Consider the following 15,564-nt stretch of genomic DNA (forward strand, 5'->3'; position numbering starts at 1 on the left):
TTAAACATTAATGTGTATGGCACAAATGGCATTTATAGACCATAGCTCATATTTCCTTAATGTCTTGTACCTTTGACGGTGTTAAACATGGTGTCACGTGGATGGGAATATTCATAGAAATGATATGCAGAAGAGGTTATGCATAGTATAAAAGTTTGGGGAATGGAGTCCGGGAGGACGGGAGAGATCGACCTCTGGGTGTGAGAGGGAGAAACGCAGGGCAGTGTAGTATGATTTTTTATTAATGGAGTTTTTGCGAGATTAAACTGACCTTTTTAGTAGCCTAATATTGAGAGTTCTTTACTCGCTTTCTGTAGGGGCTACACAGTTTATTCCATGTTTATTGTTATTATTATTATTGTTTTATTTTATTTTACAAAATAACTTGCGAAGTCTTGATTTACTAGTAGTGCGTAAAATAGAAAAAGAAAATACATAAACGCATCTACTGTTTTGTATAAGAATAGGCCTATGTCGTGCAATAACGGTAAACTTTATTTTTGTCACTTACATCAGTTATATTTGTATAAAATAAACACTATATATTTTTGTGTGACAAAATATATGGTTTTTGTGTATATGGTTTTGAATGACTTTCTTTGGAGGAACATAAAAGAAGGCATTTTGAAGACTGTTGGCAACAAAGCTGTTTTGGTTACCTTTGACTCATTTTTCATACAATGAAAGTCATTTTCATACAACTTCAAAATGCCTTCTTTTATGTTCCACAAAAGAAAGTAAGTATTACTATGGAACATAAAAGAAGATAATTTGAGAAACATCTCAGTATTTTTTGTTCAGGCTATGACTTTCATTGTATGAACAAAAAATACTGAGATGTTTCTCACATTATCTTCTTTTATGTTCCAGAGTTTATGTTATGTCGTTGTTGCCTAAATGTTTATGTGTAATAAATTTGAAACAGGTGTTTCGAATCACACTTCGGAGCAGCAGGGGCTGCGTTTCTGGCAGAGCAGGGCAGTTGCCATACCCTATAACCCAATCACTTCATATTCCTATTCTGAATAGTACAGCGTTTTCTTTACTCAAACACTATGTCTGTAAAGGCTAATGTTTTGTGTGTTTGAAAAGAAGTAGTGCAGAGCGGAGAAGTAGGTTATTTGCCGCCAATATACTTTTGTACGTTTTAAATATCCTGTGCATAAGCGCATATCTATTTTTTCTTTTCTTTTTTTCCTTCAATATGATACTCGCGAACTTTCTCCCATTATATACGGTTTTTGTGTGTTTGACTCATAAGAAATGTCCAAAGTAATCATATTTATATCCAAAAAAACTAATTCACTGTAAATAGACTACACCAGTTATCGTTTTTTATAAGCTTCTTAAGATTATTTAGATATCAGCATAACAGTAGTATCGTATATACTTGATAAAAGACAATGTTAGACGCATGATAAGCTATAACAAAAAATAACAAACGATCGAAACATGGCATTTATTTTCAAGAAATATAGCGTAGCCTAATCACACTTTTCCCTCAAAGCATTTCACAAAACGAAGTTCGACATGTTTCAGAATATGAAACAACATATTGTTCAGAACATTGTTCAGAATGAAACGTCATGTGCACTTTCTGTCTGTCAAACCTTGTTAAACATGTTCATAGATAATATGATGAAATTCTGTTGAGACTGACCAGCTGTTCAGATACTACATCCTCATTAACCAAAGGAAAAGAAGGAGGCGCAGAGGGAAACAGCGAGTGCGGTTTACAAAAAATCCAGATACTATTTAATTCTTTCCATTCATCACTCAGATTTAGTATAAAACGGACCATTGGCATCCATGTCTTCATCAATATCAGGAGATTTTGTTACCGAGTGCTATGTGACAGCTCTTTTAATTTTTGACTTTCAACAAAATCTTTTTGCTTTCTTGTCTCACACAACTACAATGGCACTTTGGAAATGTATCGCTTTGCTGTGTCCATTTCTTTTTTTCGCCCAAATTTGTTCAATGCCAACAAAATGCATGCAGCGGGATCTCGTGGAAGAAACTCGCAGTCTACTTGAGAATATGGTAAGTTATTTTTTTTTTTCGGTTGCTTTTCATTCCTTTACCTGTATACATGTTAAACTAGATCTTAACCTATGTTGTGTCTTTTCTTATAGGGAGGGCTTTTTCCTCGTGAATGCTTAAAAGAAAACGTTAAAATAACCTTCCCGAAATCTGCACTGCAATCAAATGACTCCAATCAGGTGAACTAGCAACACATCAAGACTAGTCATTCCATGCATATTAAATTGTCTAAATGTATCTGTTGAATACTAGGCTACTTGCTAGAACCCAGAATGATGAAGGAGACCGGGCATAATGTTTTCTATTATTATATGATATATGTTTATTTTGCAGAACACTGGTGTAGCAGAGGCAGTGTATAAAATCATGGAGCACATTGACTACCTGTTTGCTAACGATAGTCATCCAGAATCCTGGAACCAGAAGAAAGTGGAGGATGTCCAAAACATAGTTTATCGTTTATCTGTAAGGGAATAATCAATTTTGATATATATAAATTTTGAATATATAAATAATATATAAATAATTTTAAAGATGAATATATGAACATGCCTGTAATGTCACATTTCTCAACCGCGTGTAGATAATGGAGAGAAAGCAGGAGCGACCCGTGGATGATTTTCCCACAAGAGGAGATGCACTGAAAACCTATTTTGATAAACTGGCCACTCTCCTCAGAAACAAGGTACGCCAGACCTCATTGTTCAGGATGCATAAAAAATGGTTTATAAATCACTCTAACAAAATATTGTCATTCAAGCCCATAGGTTATAAATAATTGTTTTTTTTCCTCCTTCAGGACTATACTGTCTGCGCGTGGGAAGTGGTTCGAAAAGAGCTCCTGCTTGTTCTTGAATTCACGCTTGAACTTAAATCATTCTGTTAAATTATTCTGAGCAGTTTTTCGTAAATTATGCTATTTATTTATTTAACTTATTATTTATTTATGTATTTAACTTATTGATTATTTATTTATTTATCTGATTGATTATTTATTTATTTATTTATCTGATTGATTAATTTGTGTTATTATGATAATGTAAGATGATTATACTGAACACTCAATAAAACTGAAGACACTGAAGAACATATCTCTGAGTATAATTTACAAGCAGTGAATTACAAGCGACTTTTATCCCATGTGGCAAAATATATTTTTGGACAAAAAACGGCCAAAATATCATGTTTCAATATAGACTTAAGCAACTACACTCTTAAGAAAAATGTTTCTAAACAGTACCAGAAAAGGGTTCTTCGGCTTGTAACAACAGCAGAATCCTTTTTAGTGTTAAATAGAACCTTTTTTTATAGGGTTCCATATATGCTTAAAAATGCTAAATAGGACCTTATTGGTGTTATAAATAACGTTTTTAATGATAGTTTTCACTAATATTAATATGTTAATATCATTATTATTTGTATATATTATTTATTAATATTGTTTTTTACCCCTCTATGTGCCTGGTCTTATATTATCTTGAAGTGTCTTTTAGGTGTTTATATAAAATCAAGAACAACAACGTGTTAATTAGGTACTTTTTTTTTGTTGTTTTTTTATTTTAGGTGAAATTGTTGTTATAATAGTTAATAGCAGAATACATTATTGAATGACAATGGGCATTTAACATAAATAAATGCTTAAAGAAATAAAACAAAATAGAACATAAAATAGTGTATTGAAGACCAAGCTCCAGTGAAATATCTTCACAATCCTCTGTGATGTCTTTAAGTTCATCATTATGTGTATTTTGGTGTGATTGAATGGCAGTTTCTCTCTGCAGATGATGAAGTTGTAGGATGTAACAGCATCTGAAATACACAGTTGAGTTTAGATATACAATGTGTCTCCTTTCATTTGTTTATGTGAAAAGAATTGTTTATGAAGGCCAAAAGTAGAATGTGGGCAATTCACAATGTTAAAAATAAAAATTAATATAAAGTCAAGGGATAGCTGGGTATGCTTATGCATAAACCCTAGAATTAAAAATATCTAACAAAATGGACCAAAAATTCAATATCTTTGTTACTTACTTAGTGAAGAAGAGAAGGGCATCCTTAAAGGGATAGTTCACCCAAAAATGAAAATTATGTCATTAATGACTCACCCTCATGTCGTTCCAAACCTGTAAGACCTCCGTTCATCTTCGAACACAGTATAAGATATTTTAGATTTAGTCCGAGAGCTTTCTGTCCCTCCATTGAGAATGTATGTACGGTATACTGTCCACGTCCAGAAAGGTAATAAAAAACATCTTCAAAGTAGTCCATGTGACATCAGGGGGTCCGTTAGAATTTTTTGAAGCATCGAAAATACATTTTGGTCCAAAAATATCAAAAACTACGACTTTATTCAGCATTGACTTCTCTCCCGGGTCTGTTATGAGGGCGTTCACAACACTGCAGTTTAGTGATATCCGGTTCGCGAACGAATCACTCGATGTAACCGGATCTTCTTGAACCAGTTCACCAAATCGAACTGAATCGTTTGAAACGGTTCGCGTCAACAATAAGCATTAATCCACAAATGACTTAAGCTGTTAGCTTTTTTAACATGGCTGACACTCCCTCTGAGTTCAAATAAACCAATATCCTGGAGTAATTCATTTACTCAAACAGTACACTGACTGAACTGCTGTGAAGAGAGAACTGAAGATGAACACAGAGCCGAGCCAGATAACGAACGAAACATTGACTCGTTCTCGAGTCAAGAACCGTTTCTGTCGGACGCGTCAGGTTCGAAAAGCTAGGAGCTGATGATACTGCGCATGCGTGATTCAGACTGACACACAGCGCGTCTGAACCGAGCTGGTTCTTTTGGTGATTGATTCTGAACTGATTCTGTGCTAATGTTATGAGCGGGAGTAAACCAAAGGCTTGAATCAAGGGCAATCATAACCAATGAAGTCATTACGTCGAGCGCAAAAGAACTGGTGAACCGTTTTCGACAACCTGTTTATTGAATCAAACTGTCCGAAGAGAAAGGTTCGCGGAAAAGAACAGAACTTCCTATCACTACCGGTGATCCGAAAACCGATGCAACCGGTTCTTGACTCGAGAACGAGTCAATGTTTCGTTCGTTATCTGGCTCGGCTCCGTGTTCATCTTCACTTCTCTCTTCACAGTAGTTCAGTCAGTGTACTGTTTGAGTAAATGAATTACTCCGGGATATTGGTTTATTTGGACTCACAGGGAGTGTCAGCCATGTTAAAAAAGTTAACAGCTTAAGTCATTTGTGGATTAATGCTTATTGTTGACGCGAACCGTTTCAAACGATTCAGTTCGATTTGGTGAACTGGTTCAAGAAGATCCGGTTACATCGAGTGATTCGTTCGCGAACCGGATATCACTAAACTGCAGTGTTGTGAACGCCCTCATAACAGACCCGGGAGAGAAGTCAAAGCTGAATAAAGTCGTAGTTTTTGATATTTTTGGACCAAAATGTATTTTCGATGCTTCAAAAAATTCTAACGGACCCCCTGATGTCACATGGACTACTTTGAAGATGTTTTTATTACCTTTCTGGACGTGGACAGTATACCGTACATACATTCTCAATGGAGGGACAGAAAGCTCTCGGAATAAATCTAAAATATCTTATACTGTGTTCCGAAGATGAACGGAGGTCTCACGGGTTTGGAACGACATGAGGGTGAGTCATTAATGACATAATTTTCATTTTTGGGTGAACTATCCCTTTAAGCTTACTTAATGCACTCAGCTGTGGAAGCTTTAATTTCTGAATGGAGATGAAGGGGCTGTCAGACTCTGATGATGGAGTTACAGTTCTGGGGTCTCATTTATAAACATTGCGTACGCACAAAACCTGCCCTGAAAGAGGCGTACACCGCATCCTACACAAAAGGTGGGATTTATAAAAAAACAAACTTGACTGGAAAATTTGCGCTCCTGCACCCAAACTCTGACCCATGCGTACGGACTTTTTTTCCTGGAGAGAGAAAAGTAAGTAAACAACAATTTTAAACTGTTTTCATTTCATCATATACATTTACATTAAATATTCCACTCTCATTAATGGAGATAAGCACTGAAATTACATAAAGTCATTACGAAGAAGTTAAACTTATATGAATTTAGACATAGCCTGTTTGTAGTGGATGCGCTTGATTACTTTTCCTGTGGTATGTTATGTTTTAATAACAGCGAGGAGTGCTATATGTGCACAATAGTTTATCATTAAAATAAAGTGCACATCTCATGTATGAGAAATTATTTTTTGCGAGAACAATGATCGCACTTACTTCGATACTGTGGCGCACACTGCTGGATTCAGTGAAACGGTCCGGTTTGAATAGGACCCATGATAATAGTTTACTGTACAAGCACAGCTGCACGGAGGTGTTGATGTCGTGTAAAGGCATCTCCACAACATTGTGAAAATAACACTGTATTTGAAGGATACAACTTGAAGAAAACGCTAAGATTTCCGGGTTTCCTTTTTAAGATAATTTGTCAATGACGCGCAGAGTCAGATAATTTTGGGATAATTTCTATTTAAACTACAATAAATATAGGCCTATGTTTTTCCACTAAAACTATAGCTAAAAGATGTTCACCTTATCAGCAAAACTGCATCAATTTAATTTAATTTGAATTTTTTTAAAACAAGTGAAATATTATTGGGCCAGTGGAAATTAATGAGATCAACTCTATTCTAAATTATTATTCTGATAACTATTTTAAACAGTTTTATATGGTTATTTTTTATATATATTTATTCTAAAACATAAGGATACAAATTATAAATTAATGTGTATGGCACAAATGGCATTTATAGACCATAGCTCATATTTCCTTAATGTCTTGTACCTTTGACGGTGTTTATTTATTTATTTATTTTTTAGCTTGAGCTTTTGAGCATCACTTTATCACTGCACATGCACTGCAATGTTTGTAAACATTGTTAATTGTTTAAAAAAATGATATGTGTTTTTGGTTATATGTCAAGATATTCTGTAAAATGACTTATTTTCACTATTTCATTATATATATATATATATATATATACAGCGTATGTTGTTCTGTGTCAGCTGCAGTTCAGATCAAATCACAACAACGTAGGAAACAGCGCATCCGGCGTGACGCAGCTTACACAGAACAGCATACAGGGTGATGCTGAGGAGACTAATTGTTGAATAAAGTCGTTTTTGTTTGATGTGTGTTATAAAGTTGTGGTTTTGGTTTTTTTTTTGTTTGTTTGATTGTATGATGGAACAACTGTGATTGATTGTTAATGTGGGTGTGTACCTGTAATGTTTCAATAAAAATCACCTTGAGTGAGCGCAGCTGTTGCTGTGCGTTCGAAGTCAGTCAAGTCGTTGCGTCGACTCTGTTAACAGGTTATGGGCCCAGAGTAAGTCGAGATACACCGCGTTTGTTTGTTTTATAGCGTGCTGAAGTAGCACCATGAGTAACGCGAGAAGATCGTCAGAACATAGCGGTCGCTGGGCGCGGCTTTTGTTTGACGGGGATGAGAGAAATTATGAACTCTGGGAGATAAAGTTTTTGGGCCACCTCCGACTGCAAGGGCTGAAATGGATTATCACTATGAAGCCCGAGGGTGTTGAGACACTGGAGGAAGCTGCCGCAAATTCTGATGCATATGCAGAATTGATACAATTCTTGGACGATAAAAGTTTATCGCTGGTGATGCGAGACGCAGCCGATGATGGACGTGCAGCGCTAAAGATTTTGAGAGACTATTATGCAGGTAAAGGAAAACCACGAGTAATAAGCCTGTATACTGAACTGACCTCGCTTCAAAAATCAAGCAGCGAAAGTGTGACTGAATACGTTATTCGAGCGGAAAACGCTATCACGGCATTACGAAATGTTGGAGAGACTTTGAGTGACGGGTTGCTGATAGCTATGGTTTTGAAGGGGCTTCCTGAGACTTTTAAACCGTTTGCCATCCATATAACGCAAGCAGATGAGACGATATCATTTGCCGAATTCAAAACGAAGCTTCGAAGCTACGAGGACATCGAAAAGATGCGTGCCCCAGCCGCTGAGGACAATGTAATGTCAGTGCGGGGGCGACAAAGGACAGCGAGACCCGCCAGCGCAGGTTCAACTGAAAGTGGAGCTCAACAGGCTGCAGCGGACGTCGTGTGCTACAGGTGTGGTCTGAAAGGACACATATCCCGCGCTTGCCAGCGCAAACTGTGGTGTAGCCACTGCAAAAGCAATACACACCGCGACTCAACCTGCAGGAGGAGACGGCGTCAGGACGCAACATGGAGAGCCGCTGAGGAAGTGACAGACGAATACGTATTCCTGGTGACGGATGGGGCGGCAGGATCCCAGCCAAGCAGCCAGGGTATCTACACGAGGGGCCTGATGGTCGACTGCGGGGCAACTTCGCATATCGTCACTGATATTGCAAAGTTCAAAAGTTTTGATGATGAGTTCCAGTCCGGGACACATTGCATGGAGTTGGCTAACGGCACGAGGTGTAAAGGAGTGGCAGAGCGCCGAGGTGATGCAGAAGTCTACATGATGGACAGCCGAGGACGCCACCTCAAAACTACGCTGAGACGGGCGCTGTATATTCCTTCTTACCCGCAGGATATATTCTCGGTGCAAGCAGCAGCTAACAGCGGAGCGACTGTGACTTTCAAGAAAGGCAAGAACATTCTGATGCACAAAGACGGTACAAAATTTCCTATTCATGTACATGATAGACTATATTATTTGCATACAGTACCAAATGAATGTGATGACCATGTTAAGGGATGCTATGATTTAAAGACATGGCATGAGATATTGGGACACTGTAATTTTGATGATGTTCAGAGGTTAGAAGGTATTGTTGATGGTATGAAAATTAAGGGTCCAATAAATAAACCCCCATTTTGTGAAGTGTGCACCCAAGGCAAGTTTACGCAAAGTAGAAACAGAAAGCCTGATGTGAGGGCTAAAAGACCTCTAGAGTTAGTGCACACAGATCTGGCAGGTCCAATTCAGCCAGATTCCAGAGAGGGGTATAAATATGTCCTGTCATTCACTGATGATTTTTCCAGTGCAGTGTTTATATATGCCCTTAAGAATAAAAGTGACACACTACAAGCCACAGAGAGGTTTCTAGCAGATATGGCCCCATATGGTAAAATTCAACGCCTTAGATCTGATAATGGCACTGAGTTTACTGCAAAGCATTATAAAACACTGTTGATTAAGAATGGTATTAGACATGAGACTTCTGCACCTTATTCTCCCCATCAAAATGGTACAGCAGAGCGAAATTGGCGCACACTTTTTGACATGGCACGATGCATGTTGATAGAGAGTGGATTACCTAAAGGTTTATGGCCTTACGCAGTGCAGACAGCAGCCATAACTAGAAACAGATGTTTTAACAAACGCACCAAACAAACACCAGTTCAGATGTTAACAGGGAGAAGGCCCAATTTATCCAGGATGCAAAAGTTTGGTTCTGAGTGTTTTGTTTATAAACAAGATAAAAGAAAGCTAGATCCAAGATGTGAAAAAGGTGTTTTTATTGGTTATGATAAAAGCAGTCCAGCCATACATTATCTATTTCCCTGACAGCAGGAAAGTACAAAAGCACAGGCTAGTCAGGTTTATTTCTAAGACCTCTGTTGAACAGCAGACTCAGACCAGCATTGTAGATGATGATGATGGTGATGATGATCTGGAGGAGAGGGCCAATAGGATTAGGCAGAATGTGAATGAAAATGCAGTAAGTGACCAGATTCCAGGCAAAGAGGAGGAACTGAGTAGCAGTCCTCAGACCCAGGCAGTTGAAGCTATGCCTGAGCCCACAAGGTATCCTTCTAGAGAGAGGAGGAGGCCAGCCTATCTCCATGACTATGTTTCTCAACAGGCATCTGATGAGGAAACTGATCAGGTACAGATTAACATAGATTACTGTTATAGAGTGACATGTAACATACCTGTAACTTTCACAGAAGCTGTAACCTCAGATAGATCAAAAGAGTGGGTTGCTGCGATGGATGAGGAGATGCAGTCACTTATAGAGAATAACACATTTACCCTGAGTAGCTTGCCAGAGGGTAAGACGGTAGTGGGGGGTAGATGGGTTTATGCAATCAAGAACAACATAGATGGATCTGAAAAGTGCAAAGCACGTTATGTGGCAAAAGGATACAGTCAGAAGAGAGGTGTAGATTATGAGGAGACATTTTCCCCTACAGCTAATTTGACGAGTATCAGAGTGATAATGCAAAAAGCAGCACAAGAAAACCTAATTTTGCACCAAATGGATGTTAAAACTGCCTATTTGAATGCACCAATAGACCATGAAATTTACATGGAACAGCCAGAGGGCTATGAGGTGAAATCTGACACAAATGAAAAATTGTTTTGTAAATTGGAAAGATCACTGTATGGTTTAAAACAATCTGGCAGAAATTGGAACAAATTGCTGCATGAGTACCTAACCAAAAACCACTTTGAGCAGAATCAAGCTGATCACTGTGTTTACACATGGGAAACGGAAAATGAAAAGGTGATAATTGTAATATGGGTTGATGATTTGTTGATTGCTGCAAGTGATGTAAATGTACTCAGAAATGTGAAGGACATGATTACAGAAAGATTCAAAATGAAGGACTTGGGCAAATTAAGGCATTTTTTGGGTATTGATTTTAATCAAAGTGATAACTGTGTGAGAATGTCACAAACAAAATATGTGGGAAAAATATTGAAAAGGTTTAACATGCAGGATTGCAAACCTAGATCGACACCTTGTGAACAAAAATTAGACTATACTAATGGTGCTGAAAAAGATGACTGATGTGAGAAAATATAGAGAGGCAGTTGGAAGTCTTCTTTATCTGACCATTTGTACTAGACCTGATTTAAGTTTTGTGGTGTGCAAACTGGCACAGTATTTCACAGAGCCAACTGTTGAGCAATGGGCCACAGTTAAACATGTACTGAGGTATCTTAAAGGTACAATTGACAAAGAGCTGTGTTACAGAAAATGTAATGAGACACTGGGAATAAGAGCATACTGTGATGCAGATTGGGCGGCTAGTAGTGATAGACGTAGTACAACAGGCTATTGTGTAAGTCTAACCAAATGTGGTGCTTTGATTTCATGGAGGACCAAGAAACAGCCCACTGTCGCACTGTCCACTTGTGAGGCAGAATATATATCACTAGCCACAACCATACAAGAGTGTCTCTATCTTAAACAGCTGTTAAACAATCTTGACAAATGTCAGTACTCCCCACCTAAGGTATATGAAGATAACCAAGGTACAATAGCTTTAGCAAAAAATCCTGTAAGCAGGCAAAGATGCAAACATGTAGACATCAAGTATCATTTTATTAGGTCTACTGTAAATAATGGTGTAATTATGTTAGAATATTGTCCAACTAATGAGATGGTAGCAGATGTATTGACAAAGCCTGCAACCAAGTGCAAGTTGAAGTTTACCGCATTTATTTTTGGAAAATGATGTTACATATATTAACAATGTGAGAGCAAGTGGGGGTGTTAACTATGTGCTCTCAAATTGTAGTTTTGTTTTTGTTTTTGTTTATTTGATTGAATGATGGAACAACTGTGATTGATTGTTAATGTGGGTGTGTACCTGTAATGTTTCAATAAAAATCACCTTGAGTGAGCGCAGCTGTTGCTGTGCGTTCGAAGTCAGTCAAGTCGTTGCGTCGACTCTGTTAACAGTTTTGTTGTTCTTTTGTTGATGTGAGTTATTATTGTATCTTTGTATAATTGCGGATGAAGCACTGATGTCACATGGATTAGTTTACCGATCCCCTACGCTTCTGGACTTGGGAACATTTCAGTTGCGTTGCGTTGCTATCTATGGAGGGTCAGAAAGCTCTCAGATTCCATCCAAAATATCTTAATTTGTGTTCCGAAGATGAAGGAAGGTCTTACGGGTTTGAAATAGGGCTGTGCAAAAAATCGAATGCGATTTTCATGCGCATCTCCTCAGTAAAGGCACTCCTGTGATTAGCAGTATATCTCCAGCACGTGCGTTCAGATCAGGGTTGCCAGGTTTTCAAAACAAAACCTGCCCAGTTGCTTCTCAAAACTAGTCCAATCACGTTTCGTTCCGGGTGATAAAAATACACGTTTTTGGCAGGGTTGCCTTGGTAAAATTCACATTTTAGGGGCTAAATATCACGTTATTGGTATTGGGGTCGCTTCAACCCGCGAACATGAAAAACAACCACAGACTTGGCAACACTGGTTGGCATTCACTACACAGTACACAACTATGGTCGCAAGTTCCGTCGTTACCAACGTAGTTCAACGATTCGGTGTTTCCCGAAACCATAGTTCAAACGAACATTCGCAAACTTGTGTCGTTGGAACGACAGCTCTTCACCTGTGGTTAGAGGCATAGGTCGTCGTTAGTTTGCTGTGTCGACGTCGTTGATTGCTATTGCTATTGTTATCGACCCTATGCCCTATCCCTTTCGAAGAGTTCACCATCCACTTTGAGTGATTTGGAAGAAAGTTGTGGTGCGTAGATCTTACCTAGTTCACCTTTAAATATATATATTTTTTTATCACAAATTCAGTTTGAAACTATATAGCAGCATGGCCCTGACAATTATTGTCCCTTCGAAGTGCCCTCTGAAAGCATTAATCATGCCGATTGGAACGCAGCCTTCATTTCGTTTGCGCGAAGAAAAGGTGAGTTTGTCAAATGAGTATTTTAAAACATACATAAACGCTTATTTCTCATATAACAATATTGGTAAAACAGTATGTTAAAAGTTTTCACTTATATTAAATGTTAACACTCAAATCACAGTATTATATACACACACATACCTATTGTACATACTCATACACAGTATATACACTGTTTTCAAAAGTATTTTTTATTTTTGTTCATTTAAGTCTGTGGGGCAGGGGGCATATTGGCAAATAAACAAAATATTTAACAGATGTTATGTCAGATTAAACAAATGGTTTAATCTGCAATGGTGGCTGGACGCTGCACAGGTGTCAGGAGGTATGGGCGAAGAAGATATGCACTGTCTCCCAGCAGCCACCAAAGCCATGCACCCTCTTCAGCCACCTGGCAAATTGCAGAAGTGGCCCACACAAAAGAGTCAAAGAGTCTTCAAGCCATTTTGCTACCATGTCATTGAACATCCCCTTGTGATCACACACTGTTTGAACATCAATGGCTGGATATCCCTTCCTGTAAATGTACAAGGGCTTATTTACCACAGGGTTTGACACTGGGTTAAGTGTGCCATCAGTGATGCCAATAACTCTGGAGATGTTGTCAATACTGTTGATTGGCCAGCTGGATTTCTTCAGGAGTTTGGGGGGAAATCGGGATGTTCTTCATAAGCTGTAACAGCAAAGGTGTTACTGCTGTCACAGTTTTGCTGACTGAAGATTTGCTGAGTCCCAGGCCATCGCCCACCACCCCCTTAAAACTTCCAACAGCATAATAATGCAGTGTAGCTAACAAATGAACTTAAGGCGTTGTTTCTTCTTATTGCCCTCTGAAAATGTGAAGCCTGATGTTAGAGGCCCAGGCAGGAGGGGGCCTGATGTTGAAGGGCCAAACTGGAGAGGGCCTGATGTTAGAGGCCCAGGGTGGATAGGGCCTGATGTTGGAGGCCTGAACTTTGAAGGCAAAGGCCTGGTTGATGCACATGTATCTATACCTCCAAGGATCCTTCCAATGCAACAGGCCCCAGGATGGACAAAACTTTCTCTTCCTCTGTAGGGAGAGGAGGAACTGAATTGATACCCCGTCAGTCTTGTTTCTTCCCTCTTACGTGCCACAGCCCTCTGTTTTGTCATCCTTGCGAAGTCCCTCCACTTATTCCTGACTTCTTTTGGGCTTTGTTTGTATCCATAGCCAGCATCATTTATTTTTTGAGCGATTTCTGCCCAGATTTTATTTTTGTCAGTATTTGTAATGCAGTATTTTTTCGGCTTTGAAAATAGCTGGACTTTATTATTTTCCACCTCCTCCAAAAGAACTGCAATTTCATGCTTTGAAAATTGGGGTTTTTGTGTCATTTTCATTAACACATGGCTGAATGGCAAGGAGACTTTAATAGGAAAAATTGAGCAAAATAAGAAACAGGTGTCCACAACACTACATCAGTTTTTTTTTTTTTTTTTAAACTGGTTTTTTTCAACTGTGCTTATGTAGGCCTATCAATATTAAATAATAAATGGTATTTATATGAAATTGTAAAATTATAGACATTGGGATCAGAAAAGAGCACATTTTTTGTGTGTATATGTATATAATGTATTGCAGAACAAATGAATGATTCGTTATTACTCGACTCCTACGTAAAACGTCATTTCAAAAGCGTAAATTCGAGTCGAAGAAAAGAGAAAATAAAACCAAATTACTGTAGGTGGCGGTATGTGCTCATGGCTCCAGTCAGCCATTAGACCGAAGAAGAAGAAGAACGACAGCTCAAACCAACGTAGTTTAAACGATGGATCTGCGACAGAGGTACCATGGTTTCGGGAAACAGTCGTGACTAGCTAGTTCGTTTCCATAACGATGTATCGTACTATGGTGGTTAATCTGCGAGTTATGTAGTTGTACGGGAAACGCACCCCAGAGCCGTAATTCACTGACAATCTACACAAAATCGATTTTAAAATCGCAGGCGATTCTTTGTCGATTTTGAAAGCGATTTTGTGTAGCTTGTCGGTGGACAACGGCTCTGTGTGAATGCCGCTCCACCTGAACCAGTGTTGCCAAGTCTGCGGTCGTTTTTCATGTCCGCGGGTTGAAGCGACCCCAATACCAATAACGTGATATTTAGCCCCTAAAATGCGAATTTTGTTTTATTGGGGAACCTGCAGGAAACGCGAATAAGCTAGTTTTGGATTAGTTTTGAGAAGCAAATGGGCAGGATTTGTTGTGAAAATCTGGCAACCCTGATCTTAACGCACGTGCTGAAGATATACTACTAATTACAGGAGCGTCTTTACTGATGAGATGCGCATGAAAATCGCAATCGATTTTTTGCACAGCCCTAGTTTGAAACGACATGAGGGTGAGTAATTAATGACGGAATTTAAATTTTGGGGGGAACTAACCCTTTAACAAATGTACTTCAGTCCACCTCTAGTTATTTTGAAAATGAAAGTATCAACATTTGTCAGAATATTAACACATTTTGCTAACTATATCAAATATGATATTCAGCTGCCACTGAAAATTGTGCTGTACAATGCTCAATTATTTTATTCACTTTTATTTTTGCTGACCCGTCTAAATATGATCACCATGGTCAAGACAATAAACTATATAAAACCGCACCTTTGTAAAGATATCAGTCAGCATTTGAACTGCTCTGTGTGCGTGTGCGTGTGTGTGTATTTTAGTTTTTCATATACGAATTCATTGTAAATAGACTACACCAGTTATCGTTTTTTATAAGCTCCAGAGAGGTCTCTTTTTTTTGTCAGCCAGCAACAGACATCAGCAACTGTCCACTGCCTCACATTTGAGGTGTCCACTAGAGAGCCTTATTGATGAA

At 38.4% G+C, this 15,564-nt stretch overlaps 1 protein-coding gene across 1 annotated transcript in view; it reads left to right on the top strand.

Annotated features, from left to right (window-relative positions):
• The first annotated feature begins 14,417 nt into the window (after window positions 1–14,417).
• LOC109056156 (interferon a3) overlaps window positions 14,418–15,564 on the top strand; it is a 34,368-nt gene continuing 33,221 nt past the window's right edge. The window contains exon 1 of the mRNA XM_042720777.1: window positions 14,418–14,525. Coding sequence (XP_042576711.1) covers window positions 14,433–14,525 — 93 coding nt within the window. The 5' untranslated portion in view covers window positions 14,418–14,432. The remainder of the gene's footprint in view (window positions 14,526–15,564) is intronic.

Source organism: Cyprinus carpio, chromosome B3 (genome assembly GCF_018340385.1).
Source record: "Cyprinus carpio isolate SPL01 chromosome B3, ASM1834038v1, whole genome shotgun sequence".
NCBI lineage: Eukaryota > Metazoa > Chordata > Actinopteri > Cypriniformes > Cyprinidae > Cyprinus > Cyprinus carpio.